General features: G+C 39.7%; 1 protein-coding gene across 11 annotated transcripts in view; it reads right to left on the minus strand.

Moving 5' to 3' along the window:
* AK8 (adenylate kinase 8) overlaps positions 1-15,865 on the minus strand; it is a 128,041-nt gene that overhangs the window by 93,929 nt on the left and 18,247 nt on the right. For 10 of the 11 annotated variants that reach the window (XM_065571954.1, XM_065571950.1, XM_065571952.1 and 7 more), the window contains 3 exons: positions 14,476-14,560; positions 10,260-10,309; positions 7,535-7,645 (listed from right to left, as the gene is read on the minus strand). In XM_065571954.1, the coding sequence (XP_065428026.1) occupies positions 7,535-7,645; positions 10,260-10,309; positions 14,476-14,560 (246 nt within the window). Of the gene's footprint in view, positions 1-7,534; positions 7,646-10,259; positions 10,310-14,475; positions 14,561-14,655; positions 14,676-15,865 lie in introns of those variants that run through there. The other variant, XM_065571959.1, reaches the window with a different exon arrangement.

Here is a 15,865-nt window from a genome sequence, read left to right on the forward strand (position 1 = left end):
CCAAAGGAAATGGTGAAAGCTCCATCATGCAAGACATTTAAAATTAGATGGACAAAGCATTTAAGAATATACCACAGAGAACAATGCTGCCCTGGCTGGGGAATAGCCAAGATGACCCAATTAGGTCTTTGTTATCTCTAATGTCTCCAGTTCTCAATCATTTTCCTAATATCAGCCATTCACAAAGCAGCATTCAAGCAGGTAAAAGAGAAAAAGTGAAAGAAATTGCTCTGTTTCTTGAAAGTCGGCAGGTCCCATAGGGTGGTGCGTCAAAGCCTCCCGCAGCCTTTCACTGTTGGAGCCTGGGTCTGTGGCTTTGAGTCTGTCACCTTCCAAAGGTGCGTCATGCTGCTATCAGAAACAGCTAGTGTCTTACTGACTTCTTTGATGTGTCACGTCAAGAGAGGCTAGCAACTGCCAGGGGGTCCACTCTGCTAAGCCCTGCCAAACCAATTTAAACCAAAATTATTCTAACTTCTTTCACTGCAGTGGTAATCTTAGCCCTCTCTTTTGACCAGAATTTGCTGGAGAAAAATAATCAAGGGCATATGTATGGGTGCTGCACTTTATCAGCACTCAAGCCAGATCTTTCTGAAGACTAAAAGGCTCAATTCCAGTTTAGTTTCCTGGTCAGTGAAGTTTTCCCTAAGCAGTAGTCTACAAAATCACCACTCTGCTTAATGTTTTAATAAGGCATATTCAATCACTTGAGACCAGATCACTACACTAAAAATGGCCAAATCTGATAGACAGCATCCGATAGAACATAGCTATTTAGAGCAATTCCTTGCCCCATCACAGCAAAATTACAGTAGGAGCTAACACTCTGGTGTTATTACAAAAAAAGCCCCAAGTCTGTTATGTTGTTAAACATCCTCCCACTGATATGTGATCTCAGACATTAGTGCACATGCGTGGTTGGTAACTGGGAATCTGTATTCCTACCTGCTACGGCACTCTGAGCCTGATCCAAAATCTATTGAGGTCAATGGACAAACCCACTATTTGGAATGTTAGACTTTCCTAAAACTGTGATGTGGTTTTTGCCTTTAAAAGACAAAAAAAAATTATGTATACATGGATTTGATCAGTTCTATTCATGATTCTACCTTGTTAATGATACATTGCACTCATTCATGATGAATTTCAAGTATTATGTTAGTCCAATGACATCATAATGCATACTCTGTGCACAATCTTCCCGCAAAAGCATTTGAGTAAAATCCTTACAAATGCTTTTTGATTATAGTGAGGGGACAGGGATGTTCCCCATATGTTCCAAATGGAGTTTCTTCGCTTTCTTATTGCAAAAATGTCTGCATCTAGAAACTTCAAACTTGGCTTGTTTTATAGTTCTCCCTGAGGAAAGAAAAGCATTCAAGTTTGAAGAAAACTGATTTAGTATTTTAGGAGTCATAAAAGTTTCAATTCAGCTTGTTCTCTCTCTCCCTTACACAGACACATACAGATGTTTTTACACACTGTGACGGGGTGTGCATATCACACACAGGACAAGAGAGGGTCAATCCCATGCTATGGGCACGGGAGTCCCACCACTCAGACCATTCTGGGCATGCTCCAACTGCTGCCTCAGTATAAAAGGGAGCAGCCCAGCTCATTCTAGGCTGAATGCCGTGGAGGGGAAGGACTTTTGGCAGAGACTCCAGCTGAAGAGCCGTCACATCCCTTGCCTGCGGGACCTGGAGATCCTGAGAGTCGGACTGGAGGTCTATGGCCAAAGGAGCCCCAGGGAATCCTCCATGCTGAGGAGCCCAGAGACCCTGATGCCCCAGGGATTGCAGCTTCTGGAAGCACAGTAGGAAATGACCCAGGGTGGGTGCACGAGTGGTATCTCCTACTTGAGTGACAGCTGCGTGATTTGATGGGATTCCCTGCTGACCCAGTAGTGGACCACTCCACCACTGTTGGGGCCCGGTGGAGTCAGGTGCACCCGGGCCCCCCTATCCAGGTACTGGCTGATAGGTCACATTGCCCTGACTACAATGGCTACTGTAATGGACTCTGGCCGCTAGGCCGCGCTGCCCTGAATGCAAGGGCCATTGTAATTGACTCTGGTCACTAGGCCGTGCTGCCCTGAATGCAAGGGCCATTGTAATTGATTCTGGTCACTAGGCCGTGCTGCCCTGAATGCAAGGGCCGCTGTAATTGACACTGGCCACCAGGCTGCACTGCCCTGACTCCAAGGGCAGCCATATTGTCTCTGACCTCTGGACCGTGCCACTTTCAGCCTAAAGACTGTCAGGTAGACTGTAACCATGGTGGTATCACAACCCCACCCTGTTCCAAAGGAGGATGGGGTGTGCATACCACACGACACATACATACAAAGATTAAAACATTTTCTATTTGTTCTTTTGTAGTGCCTTGTCCTGGAACAGATCAGATCACTGGGCATGCAAAGATAAGGATGCCTCTGTTTTTCTTCTCTTCTCTATTTTTTCTTTAAAAGTACAGGGAAACTATGCCGGTGCTGACTCACAACAGCAGAGCAGTTTTAAGTAACTACATAGTATGCAAATATCTGCACTACAATTTGCTACAGTCCAAAGAACAAACCTTCACAAGCCAATAGTTGTTTCAACTTCTTGGGTTAGCCAGTTGACAAAAGAAGTAAATCTTTAAATACTTAATCATTAAATATCAGAGGGGTAGCCATGTTAGTCTGAATCTGTAAAAAGCAACAGAGGGTCCTGTGGCACCTTTAAGACTAACAGAAGTATTGGGAGCATAAGCTTTCGTGGGTAAGAACCTCACTTCTTCAGATGCAAGTAATGGAAATTTCCAGAGGCAGATATAAATCAGTATGGAGATAACGAGGTTAGTTCAATCAAGGAGGGTGAGGTGCTCTGCTAGCAGTTGAGGTGTGAACACCAAGGGAGGAGAAACTGTAACATCAGGAACAGTATCCTGATGATGACACAGCACAACTTGTGGCTGAGCTCTGTGACATTATCCTCACGCACATTATTTCAAATTTGGTGACAATATATACCTCCAGACCAGTGGCACCGCTATGGGCACCCGCATGGCCCCACAATATGCCAACATTTTTATGGCTGACCTGGAACAACGCTTCCTCAGCTCTCGTCCACTCACGCCCCTTCTCTACCTACGCTACATTGATGACATCTTCATCATCTGGACCCATGGGAAGGAGACCCTGGAAGAATTCCACCATGATTTCAACAACTTCCACCCCACCATCAACCTCAGCCTGGACCAATCTACACGGGAGGTCCACTTCCTAGACACCACAGTACAAATAAGCGATGGCCACGTTAACACCACCCTATACCGAAAACCCACCAACCGCTATGCCTACCTTCATGCCTCCAGCTTCCACCCCGGACACACCACACGATCCATCGTCTACAGCCAAGCGCTGAGGTACAACCGCATCTGCTCCAACCCCTCAGACAGAGACCAACACCTACAAGATCTTCACCAAGCATTCTCAAAACTACGATACCCACACAAGGAAATAAAGAAACAAATCAACAGAGCCAGACGTGTACCCAGAAACCTCCTGCTACAAGACAGGCCCAAAAAAGAAACCAACAGAACTCCACTGGCCATCACCTACAGTCCTCAGCTTAAACCTCTCCAACGCATCATCAGTGATCTACAACCCATCCTGGATAATGATCCCTCACTTTCACAGACCTTGGGAGGCAGGCCAGTCCTCGCCCACAGACAACGCGCCAACCTTAAGCATATTCTCACCAGCAACCACACACCGCACCATAACAACTCTAACTCAGGAACCAACCCATGCAACAAACCTCGATGCCAACTCTGCCCACATATCTACACCAGCAACACCATCACAAGACCTAACCAGATCAGCTACAACATCACCGGCTCATTCACCTGCATGTCCACCAATGTTATATATGCCATCATGTGCCAGCAATGCCCCTCTGCTATGTACATTGGCCAAACTGGACAGTCACTACGCAAGAGGATAAACGGACACAAGTCAGATATCAGGAATGGCAATATACAAAAACCTGTAGGAGAACACTTCAACCTCCCTGGCCACACAATAGCAGATGTAAAGGTAGCCATCTTACAGCAAAAAAACTTCAGGACCAGACTCCAAAGAGAAACTGCTGAGCTCCAGTTCATTTGCAAATTTGACATCATCAGATCAGGATTAAACAAACACCGTGAATGGCTATCCAACTACAGAAGCAGTTTTTCCTCCCTTGGTGTTCACACCTCAACTGCTAGCAGAGCACCTCACCCTCCTTGATTGAACTAACCTCGTTATCTCCATACTGATTTATACCTGCGTCTGGAAATTTCCATTACTTGCATCTGAAGAAGTGAGGTTCTTACCCACGAAAGCTTATGCTCCCAATACTTCTGTTAGTCTTAAAGGTGCCACAGGACCCTCTGTTGCTTTAATCATTAAACTTCACTAGAGGAATAACCTGAAGATGGTTTCTACTGTATTAACATTGTTCTAACTAGAGATGAGGAAATAATTTGCAATGATTTATCTAAAAATTGAGCCTCTACTTCCGTTCATGGAATATTTGTTAGCAGATCATGATTCCCTCAAATTTATCCAATATTCAAAAATATTTGACTTCTTCTTTGAATATTTGTAAATGTGGATTGATGATAGTTGGCTGTCACTATTTGAGCTTATTAGTTAGTGCCAGACCATGGGTCAGCAAATGCTTGCATGTGCAAATATAAAATTTAGTTTCTGAGAATAATCATACATTTAAAATCCCCATTCCATTAACTCCTGGGCCAGTAAAACTCAAATGCTCAAATTTTCACAGGAAGCAAATGGGGCCAAAGTGAACTAATCAAAAAGTTTGAATAAATATTTGTGGAATTTTTTTTGCAGTATGTGCTCTAGTAACAATACGTAGGTAGATTGAGTTAATGAATACCTGAGCTTTTTGGCCTTTGGGTTAATTTAGCCCTGGTTACCTCATACACATGAAGTGAAATGATCATCTAAATAAATTAAATTGCAATGAATGATCTTCAAGGTGGACTTTACAAAACACAAGCTCATTTCATGTATTAAACTGCTTTGGAGAGGACTGCAGTTTTTTTAGTGCCCAGTTGTATATTGAACTATATGAACCGTTCTGTATTCTAGTCTCTGCATACCCACCCTTTTCCTCTTAGTGCTAATGGGTGCATATGAGATCAAATTCACCACTGGAATTATGGCCACTTATGCCAAAAGTGGGTTTAACCCATGGAAAGAAGGAGCAAACAAGGAGAAAAAAATTAAAAAAAAAAAAATATATATATATATATATATATTTGAGGGTGATGTCCTGGCTACAATTAAATCAGTGGCAAAGCTCCCATTGACTTCCATAGAGCCAGAATTTCATCCTTAGTCATAACAGTCATATATGAAGAGTCAAAATCATGCAAGGGAATTGGAAAAATGATTTATGAAAGTCATCCCTCTAGTAGCTAACATCCTACAAACAAAGGTATAAACAGCACAACACTAAAACACCACCAATTTCAGCTTTCAGATGCTCTTTGCCACCTGATTAGCCCTGACATCTTTGGCTTTCATCTTCTACACCATCAGTGTTTTTAAATCAAGTAAGCCCAAAAGGACACCCTTGAAAGTGCTTCTCTTCAGTCTGAAATATGTTAATAATTAGAGTAATTAAACCAAAGGGAATTTTTGTTTTAAATTTCCCCCTCTCTAAATTGAGTTTCATGAATCTAGTAAAATAATCTTAAAAAAAAATCCTTCACTCAAATTATTAAAGTTCATTTTTTCAATAAAAGCCATTTTTACGCCAACCTATTCCATCCCAGTCAAAAGCAGATGTTTTGCAGGTAGTCTCAGTGATTTTGATGGACTTTTTCCTCACAAATCTTCAGACCAGGAGTTCAACTCAAGGCATCTCCAAACCTTATTCTTTGATTCAATGTAATGAATATAGGGTCTTATTTTTATTTTTTTGTGGAGGGGAGGGTAAAGGGGGGTGCTGACCCGATTTATTCAGGACATCCTTCCCCCATTTCATTCTCTTCTATCTTCACTAGCTGTCAACTCTGTAGGACTTACTTCACTGACCTATAAGGCAAGTAACTCTCATGTCAATACCATACCTCAAGTCAACTGGCAAAAATGCTCATTGAACAACTTATTTCAAAAAAATTTCCATAAGATGTTAGGGAGGGGAAAAGAATGGCTCCAGAGTACTGGCCATAGATGAGGGGTGGAAGGATTAATTAATTCAGAGCGAGTAGTGAAACAAATGCTCTTCTGAAGGTTGGTTGAAGCATTTAAATGTGGCTAGCCTAGGAACTGGGTATGTCTACACTGCTATGTAAGCCCCAGGTTAGTAGAACTTGAGTTAGTAACCTACCAGATCCTGGGTTTGTTAACTAAGGGCTTCAGCAACTACATTCAACTGTAACCCCAGTTTAGGAACTGTTGAACCCTGGGTCCCAATCTGGGACCCCAGCGTCTACGCTGCATTATGTAGACCTGAGTCCAACCACCCCTATCCCAGACTTCCTAACGCCTTCCCAAAATGTGGCCACTCTAGCTCTTTGTTCAGGTCCAGTGTGGGAAAACTTGACTGTCCACCAAACTTGACTGTACAGAGGACAAAGAAAGTCGGCCCATGGGATTGTGGAATACTTTTGGTGGACTCTGAGAGTGAATCCAGTCTAGCTGCATCTTCACTACAAAGCAATAGGGCTGGAATCCTGGGTCCTGGATCAGAGATTCCACTCTCCTGGAGTCCTGGGACCCTGGGTTTGAGCCCTGGGGTAGCATGATTTGTGTTTAGACAGAAGGGGTGTTAGGCTTGAGCCTGAGTTCGAACCCTGGGCTTACGCTGCAGTATAAACATACCCTCAAAGTCCTCCTGATCCTGCTGCTGCCTCCTCAGCCTGAGCGCCTCTTGGGTTTGCACTCACCACATGACTGGATTGGCACACTACTCTGAGTTAGTGCACCAAGAACCGTATTTGTGTCATGCTACAGAAAAATCAACCCTACGTCGCTAAGTAGCTCTGTCACATCAAAGAAGTGTTCTCCAGGAACATATCTTCTGGAAGTATTTTGTAGTGAAACAGACCCCAGAGAATAGTGCTTACTTAATGGAGATCATCAAACATGCTAAAACAGAACAGGCTTTCTCTTGTGAAACCGTATAACTCTTTAAACAGTACTGTGCATACCCAGAAATGTATTTCTAGTATCTAAGAAGAATCTAATGTTAAGGTTTTCAATCATTGCCAATCCCTGTCTCTCCCATCCCTGTCTGTGTCATAGTATATTTTTATCTCTGTTCATATTATTATATGTAGCAAAAAGGTTATTTTCTCCCTATGGAAACCCCTGCACCTACAAATTCATACACCCATGTTCAAACCACCATTGATGCAAAACTTTGTACTTTAATCTGATCAAGTTGTCCACCATTTGAAATCATGGCAGTGTCATATAATTTGTCTTCCATAGCACACTGAGCTGGTACTGTTACCTCTCCCTACGTACCTGTCCTCTCTCTTGAAATGCCTTTACTTCTTTTGTCAGCTCTAATGTTTCTTCCAATAAAGTCTCCTGAGTGATACAAGGGGTATTCAATTGTTTACAAAGCCATGTTGCCTGGGGAAAGAAATGGGAGGAAAAAAAGATGGGTGCAAATAAAATATGTTTTCAGAAGCCCCACAGAAAGCAAAACAAGTCAGTATTTTCCTAGCCTCCAATTTAGACAAATAATCCATAACTGTAAGCTTCATAAGTACTCACATTGCAGAACAGATGCTTTGTTAATATGCAATTAAGGTTGTGAATATATATCAGTAACTTAAGGGGAAATAAAAGAATGCTGAAGTTTTCAAAACTATATATATTGAACAGCCAAGAAATTTGAATTTAAGGTAAAACTTAAAAGAAGCAGACAAATATGAATATGCATTGTTAAGAAACACAAAAGCAACCTTAACTCTGTATCCATGCCTCTAACCCTCCATCCAAATTAATGACACAGCCTTATGCCTGCATGACATCTTTCCTGGCTTAGAAAGTAATTATATAGGTTTCTAATACCATAGATAGACATTGAAAAATGAGTCAAATACTTCCATTACGCTGTGACCATACTCAGCATAATTTGTGCAATACCCACCCATTCCATGGTCACAGACTGTCCATTCACAACATGGCAACACCAAACACTTACCTTTTACACTTCATAAGCACAAAGGTTCCAATCCAAGGCCCACTGAAATCAAAGAGAGTGCTTCCAGTGACTTCAGCAGGTTTTGGACTAGGCCCGAACAACTCACCTAACCTCTTTCTCACTTTCCCAATATTGTTTCCTATATACACTTGCAATTCAACTATGCAAACCATGGTATATCATTCCGGGGGGAATTTTGTAAAAGGTGTCTGGAGTTACAGACTTCTTAGATGAACCACCAAATTATAAGACTGAACCTGAGAAGTACTGAGCATCTCCAACTCCCACTGACTACATAGGATTTAAGATGTCCCCCAGACATCAGGGGTCAGGAGCCAACCACAAAGGCATATATGGGGTTGAATAGGGCAGCTGGCTGTAATATACAATACCTGTCGAGCAAGTACCTATCTTTCAGGTAGGGTGCACTGGATGGTGGGGATATCAGGACAGAATATAGATAATGTATGGTACTTTAATTCTCTAATTACATAGTATTGTTTAAAATTTTAATTTAACTTAATTTCCTAGCTTTTCAATGTTTTCTTTGAAATTCCAGAGTTCTTTAAAAGTTTATTTCCTCCCTATTTTACATTTTTAATACGTATTTACAAGTATAACACCATTTTCACAAAGTTTTTTTGGCTGGGAATTTCATAAACTCTTATAATCTTGTCAAGGGAAGATACCAGTTTATTATTATTATTATTATTACCAGTACCCTGCCATATAATGGAAATATATATTTATATTACATGGAAAATAAATACCAGTGCAATTTCATTATTTTCAGCGGCTTTGTACCAGCATAAATGAGTAGTATTGGCCCTGGGACTGAACCAGTTAACAATTTTCTTAATGATGCACAAACCAGATCAGAATCCAGCTCCCTATCTCACAACTGCACTGTTTCTGCACTGCCAAAAGGAGGGGGGCGGAATAAACGGTAGAAACTTATTTTTGTCCCTGAAATTTGCAAATGTGATTTTAAATACACACAGAGAATGGAAGCTGTTGAGAAAGGTGCTAGCTGTACATAGACCATTTCTCTGGCAAGTCTTAACTGCATCTGAAAAAAAGTTTCTAAAAACGTAAAATATAAATGGATGTTAATTCTGAAAGCATAAAAAGCCATAACTATTTTTTTTTGAAAATACACTGTTATACAGTCCTATAAACTGTAAAACTTTTAGGTCAAAAGCAGTTGTGGCAATTAACACATTTTAAATTCTATGTGGTTCAACCCCCTTTATCCCCTCCCACCCACCACACACACATACATACACACACACACACACACACACACACGTAGCAGTATACTAAGAACCACACTTTCAAAAGTGGCCTCTAAGTTTGAGTGCCCAACTTTAGACACTCAGGGTAGAATTTTCAGAAGTGCCTAGGTGATTAAGGAACACTAACTTTTAATAATGCTCAAATAAATTTGTTAGTCTCTAAGGTGCCACAAGTACTCCTGTTCTTTTTGCGGATTCAGACTAACACGGCTGCTACTCTGTAACTCTTAATAGTATTTGTGCTCCTAAGTCACATAAGCACTATGAAAATCATACCCCTCAAGCCTGATTTTCAGAAGTGCTGAGCACCCAGAACTCCAACTTAATTGGGAGCTGTGGGTGGCCCTCACCTCTGAAAATCAAGCCCAGAACATCTAAAGTTGTACACCCAAAACTTAAAAAACACTTCTGAAAATTTGAACCTAAATGTCTCAAATCCATAAATGTAACAAGCCTGCCAGGTTGTTTTGTGTAAACACCCCTCGTTTCTCACATTTTTCAGTTCCTCTGTTCTAAGGTGCCAGTGCTTCTGTCTAATCTAATCTAGTCAGTCTATCACCGTGGTATCTAGGCACAGGCCAAAACTATGGCCCACAAAACAGGAATAAAAGTTATTTTTATTCTATTGTCACAAGACTTTTGACTTCTAAATACATAATTATTCTAGCATAACTGAACAAGAAGTTCTAATTTGCAAACATATGGCAGTGCAGTGTTATAACACTTAAGGTAATATACTTACAATAGTGGTTTTTCCAGAGGCGGGTGGACCAAGTATACAAATTCTTGGAACTATAAAATAAATATACATGAATGTCAAGATACAGAAAGGCAAGACACCGTTATTGTTTCTTCATATTACATAATATACAGCATATGTAATTATACTGTGATACAGTTACTTCACTGGGAGTTCTGCTTGAGTAAGGACTGCAGGATTGGGGGACCAAGCTAGTCATGACTATGTCTTAATTTAATTTCCATAGTTAACACATTTAAGACTCTGATTTGGCAAGGCACTTAGCCCATATCTAGCTTTAAGCACAGACAGCTTATTTGCAACTCACATAAACAGGGCATAAATACTGAATACTTATGTTTCTAACTTTGCTTTTTATTCCCAACATGTTAAATGGTTTCGATCTGATGCATCTTACAGTATTTTAATTTTGTATATGCAGCATGATGGCCAATTTCAAAGTGTATAGTTTCTTATTTTACTACTTTGTACTAATAATGCATTTCCTTTTCATTTTTAGAAAATGAAACATGAGTAATATAATTTCAACTCACACCTTTCTCTAGATAGGTTATGTCATGGATCAAGAAGGTTTATACATTGCAAAATGGGCACTTTTCTTTGCTATTGCAGATAGCTACCTCGTGGGTAGAAATAGGGGAAAAAATGTATACGGAACATTTCTCAGATTGCCTGTGGGACACTAACATTTTTCCCAGTCACAGGAGAAAATGGGCTACTCCACATTTCTCCTCTATCCTTTTATCCGCTGCCCTTCATTTCTCTAGTCAGCATTAAGTTCCATTTTTTTCTCCTTCTGTGTTTATCTGCTGCATGTCAGTGTCCCTTCCATGCGGAGGGGATGCAAGATGAAAGGAAGGAAAAAAAGTTACTTGCCATGGCAGCAACCTCTTTTCCCTTAGCACACAAGTTCCTGTCTCATCTCTACTAGTATTTATTAGTTTGGTTTTTATTATTCTTATAGCGCCATAGCTGTACAGGGCGACCTAAAGAATAAAAAAAAAAAAATGGATAAGGTCCCGGTCCCAAGAAATTTACAATCATATAGACAACACAATGATTATTCTCATTCTACGGTGATGTAGGGAAAGATCAGCGGTGTCAAAAAACAAGGAGAAAGGGGAAATATCGCTTGAGAAAGATTTGAGGCTTTTTTGCATGCGTGCATTTTGGGCTGTGATCCCTTGAATTGCTACATTAACATCTTGGGTTTTTCTTCCCACTTTCCATTGTGGGGGGAGAAGGAATCAGGCTTGAGAACAGTGACTGATAGGTATTTATTGGCAGTAGTATGGGTCAAAGATGATGAGTTAGGGGATCTATCCAGCCAAAAACCTCTCCAGGTCATGACAACCAAAAGGAATATACTCTCTGATCTCGGCAGACAGGAAAGGATTGGAAATGTAATTTTATAAAGACCTTCCAAACACTTAGGAGCAGCTGGGCAGGTGCAATTTTTAAACATTCATAAAACCCAAATTACAGCTTCATCTTTACAAAGTTATTTGACTGGGAAGGTTTAAGGAAAACTCCCCCCGTATTGGTTCTTGCAAGCGCAACAGAACTAGTACACAATGTCGAAAAATACTTTAAAAGGATACATCGGCTGTTTTTATCACATAATTTCTTTCAAATGTAATGTGATTAAATCCTAGTTTCTTAAAATCTAACACCTTGAAACTCCAGCCCGGTACTGAGGAATTATTTATAAACAGCGTCATAAAAGAGTGCTCGGGTGCCAACACTAATCAACTTCTTCAAACCACTTCAAAGAAAATCAAAAAACCTTTCCATCCACAGATCCTTTTGAGGTTTAACTAGGAGCATGATTTAAAATTCACAAGAAAACCCTTAGGTATTGAAGCTTTAATACACAACTTTCTTGGACAAACGTTTGATGAAAAACGAAACGTACCATTATATACACCATATCATGCTTTAATATTGCCCAGGGCTACTGTAAATGCTCACTTTGTACTAAATCTGGTTTTCTCTCTGCTTAGTGGCTGGCAGCAGATGAGGCAGTGTAATGCACTGATTTACTCATTTGCACACTTGTAAGACTCTTCTAAGGCATTTTTCCCTAAACATATGACACAAGGGCACAACCAGAGCATCACTGTATGTAACGTTTAACCCCTCAAATCAGCACACAGTGAGTATTAAATGCTTGAGGTCTACACAGGCAGCTAAATGAACACCAAGAAATCTACACAACACCTTTTTCTTTGGTAATAAACCACATCTCAGTGTTGAATCTTGAGATGTGACAGAATTTACTTTTCCAAGCAGTCTTAACATTTCGCATTCAGGTACAGTTTTAGGGGGAACTGAATTATTCCTGGCACAATGCAAAAGGATGGGCTGGACTCAGTAGGGGTCCCTTCAAGTCCAAATGATTCTGTGATTAATATTAATGCAAAAAAAATCACTTAGCTTATAAGGCAACTCCTCTATCGAACTGAAGAAGTATACAGTACAAGACTAACATTTTTCCAGAATTTTGTAAATTTCATCATGGGCATGGTTATATAGGAAGTACTCACCAGAAAAAAAAAGTTACTTGGATTTTGGAAACCTTTTATTAGCACAAACCCAGATAAAATGTACAAAACTGACATCTTTGCATTAAAAATAGCTTAGTCATCACATTGTTCTAGCTTTTTAGAACAACCACATGAAAGAACAATACCACATAGCCTTGAATATGAGAGCCCAGTCACCTAATATTTGGCCCAAGAGCTTCATCAGGATTGTTGTAAGTTATAATCATTAGGTTTGTTTGTATTTTTTAAAGAGTGCTTTAAATCCCACTATTAATTAAAAAGATTTTCTGACTTCACACCTGGGGTAGCTGCAATATCTTTTTTCCACATCTCTGTTTGAAAATTTCTCTGGGGCTAAAACTGTCTAGCAAGGCAAGATCATGAAAATTCATCACTTTACTGATGGCTCTAATAAGGGTTTTTTCTTCTAAAGAGTCAGCACCTTCCACCATGATCAAAAAGTAAATATCAGCTCTACTACAGATTTCTCTTACATTGTTTTCCATAAAATTTACTTTTAAAACAACATTTAGGCTTTAATTTTAATTGGAGTTCCTTCCACGTCTTAATAGATTCTTTCAAACCACAAACAGATAGCAGTTTTTCATTTGACAAACAATTGCTGTGGTTCTATCTTTAGCCTCTTATTTTACTGAAGTCATGAATGGCAACCTGCTTGATTCTGTTCAAATAATACCGTGGGGTTAAAGAACAAGCCTTAGCTCAGTGTGATGGAGATTTATCAGCATTCTATAAAATCCCATGAAACTCCTCAACTGGGTACTTTCAACGGGGCTGTAAAACAGATCAGATTTCTCATGCTGCCCACATCAAAACAGGCTGGACACAATTCGCAGGATTTGATTTTTGCTATTTAGCCTCATTTCAATCGACATCCATCTGATCACTAAGTAGGAAGAGCTCTTAGCATCTCTTGTGATAATGATTTCATTGATGCTGCAGCAGAACTTTCATAATGGTTTACTATGGTTTTAAAGAAACATCAAAGCAACATGACACCAGCTACTCCTGACAGCTCATGCGGAACAAAATTATAGTTCAGTTGTGCATCTCCAAATATAATCTGCCTAAGGGTGAACAGTTTGTAAATCAAATAATTTGATTGAGTGTACATGCTTTTATTGTGCAGAATACATACTTCCTATTCAATTTATCAGGTTTTGTTATACACATGGGTAGGCATGCTTGCTGTTCCTTCAGCTGAGATGCCACTGAGCAGTGGAACTCATTAACCGTAGCAAGTAACTAAGTACTCAAAAAAACAAAGACGCTGCCAGCCCAGGTAGAATGGGAAACCAATTTTACACCTGACAAAAGGGGTAATTAGCGAGTTTAAAGACAACAGGAAATATCAGATGGGGCACAGAAAGCATTAATAATTGATACACTAGAACTCTTTGTTATTCCCTTAGAGGATTTCATTTTTATAACTGTTCAAGTGCATTTTTATTAGATTATCCACTAGAAAAGAAATTAAAAATATCTTACCAATAACTATTCCAAATCGCTTAAAAACATTTGAGAGACAGGCTGAAAACTTTTATCCACCATTTGCCAACTGAAGTAGAGCTTCACAACAATGGTTTATAAATCACAAGTTGAACTACATATGGTCTCTCATTTTCACTTACCATGATCATTGTCTTGCTTTAAGTGGCTTATCATATACTCAATGGGTTCATCAGGTTTATGGATTAACAACCCTTCAAGCATATTCTGAAAATAAATAGGACAGACTCAGCAGGAAATTTAACACAGCCACAGTAATAATAACAAATTAATAATAATAACGATGATGATGATGATAATACTTTGCATTTCTATAGCAATCTTTCACATGAGGACCTCAAAGAGATTGATATTCATTCATCTTCATAAGTTCCTGTGAGGTAAGGAAATATGAAGAGCATTTTAGAGAGGGCCAAACTAAGTACATAGAGGTTAAAGATGATTTGCTAAGGAAAATAAATGGATGTGGGTCCCTTTTATTATTTCTGATGCAGCAAGAAGGCCTGAAAGATTTGGGGGATGTTATTTATTTTATTTATAAACTCCCACCCCACCCTTACTTGATTTACCTTAAAAGTATCAAGAATTTCACACAATCTTCACTGTTCTTGCTGGAAGGCTTCTTGGAGAACATAGAAATGTGGATTGTGAGCTCTCTCAGACCTTCATTGAAAGGGCAGGATGTTGAAGCTTAAAGACATCCTTTCTCCCAAATGTTTCACAGCCAAGTCAAGGCAGTGTTAACACAAACAAATTAAAAAATAAGGAATTGCGACTAATATAAATAAAAATAACTTTCTCTTTTGATCAGTTTTCACGTCCTCTTTCAGTCATAATCCTATTAGTTCTCCAGTAGCCTATAAGGCTTCGAGGGTAGACAAGACCTGAATTTCTGTTGTAAAAAACCCTGCCTTGAAAAAATGTTTTTTCAGGTCTTCTTCATACATCATAAAGAACCAAAAAAAAAAAAAAAGAGCACAAACTTCTTTCCACCACACACACCACCTTGCAGGTCCATTACTCAGGTTTATACAGGATCTGATCCAATTCCCATTGAAATCAATGGATATCTTTCCACTGACTTCGGAATAAGATCCAGGAATCCTAACTTTCAGACACTCTTACTGTAACTACACAGCCCCACTCCATCACAGCAGATAAGTCCATAACTGGACCTACATGTGAAAAATGTTTCTAATATTACTCCTTAGTTTTTTCAGTGCTGGAATTTTACAGTGCTATAGTGCATATTTTTTCTGGTAGCAGGCAACAACGCTCAGGAGGTTAGCCTGTAGGAATATAGGACCTAACTCAATAAAACCTCCTTCCATTTTCTGTGATGCCTAAGGACTGGTCTATCCTACAAAGTTAGTTTGACATAAGTTGCCTTGCGTCAACTATTTATTCATGTGTCTACACTCAATGTGTCTCCCGCTGATGCAAGCACCCCGTTCTTGAGAAGCAGGAACACCACCTCCCCAAATAGCATTGATTCATGTTGATGTACCATGG

This window comes from Chrysemys picta, chromosome 18, assembly GCF_011386835.1.
Source record: "Chrysemys picta bellii isolate R12L10 chromosome 18, ASM1138683v2, whole genome shotgun sequence".
NCBI lineage: Eukaryota > Metazoa > Chordata > Testudines > Emydidae > Chrysemys > Chrysemys picta.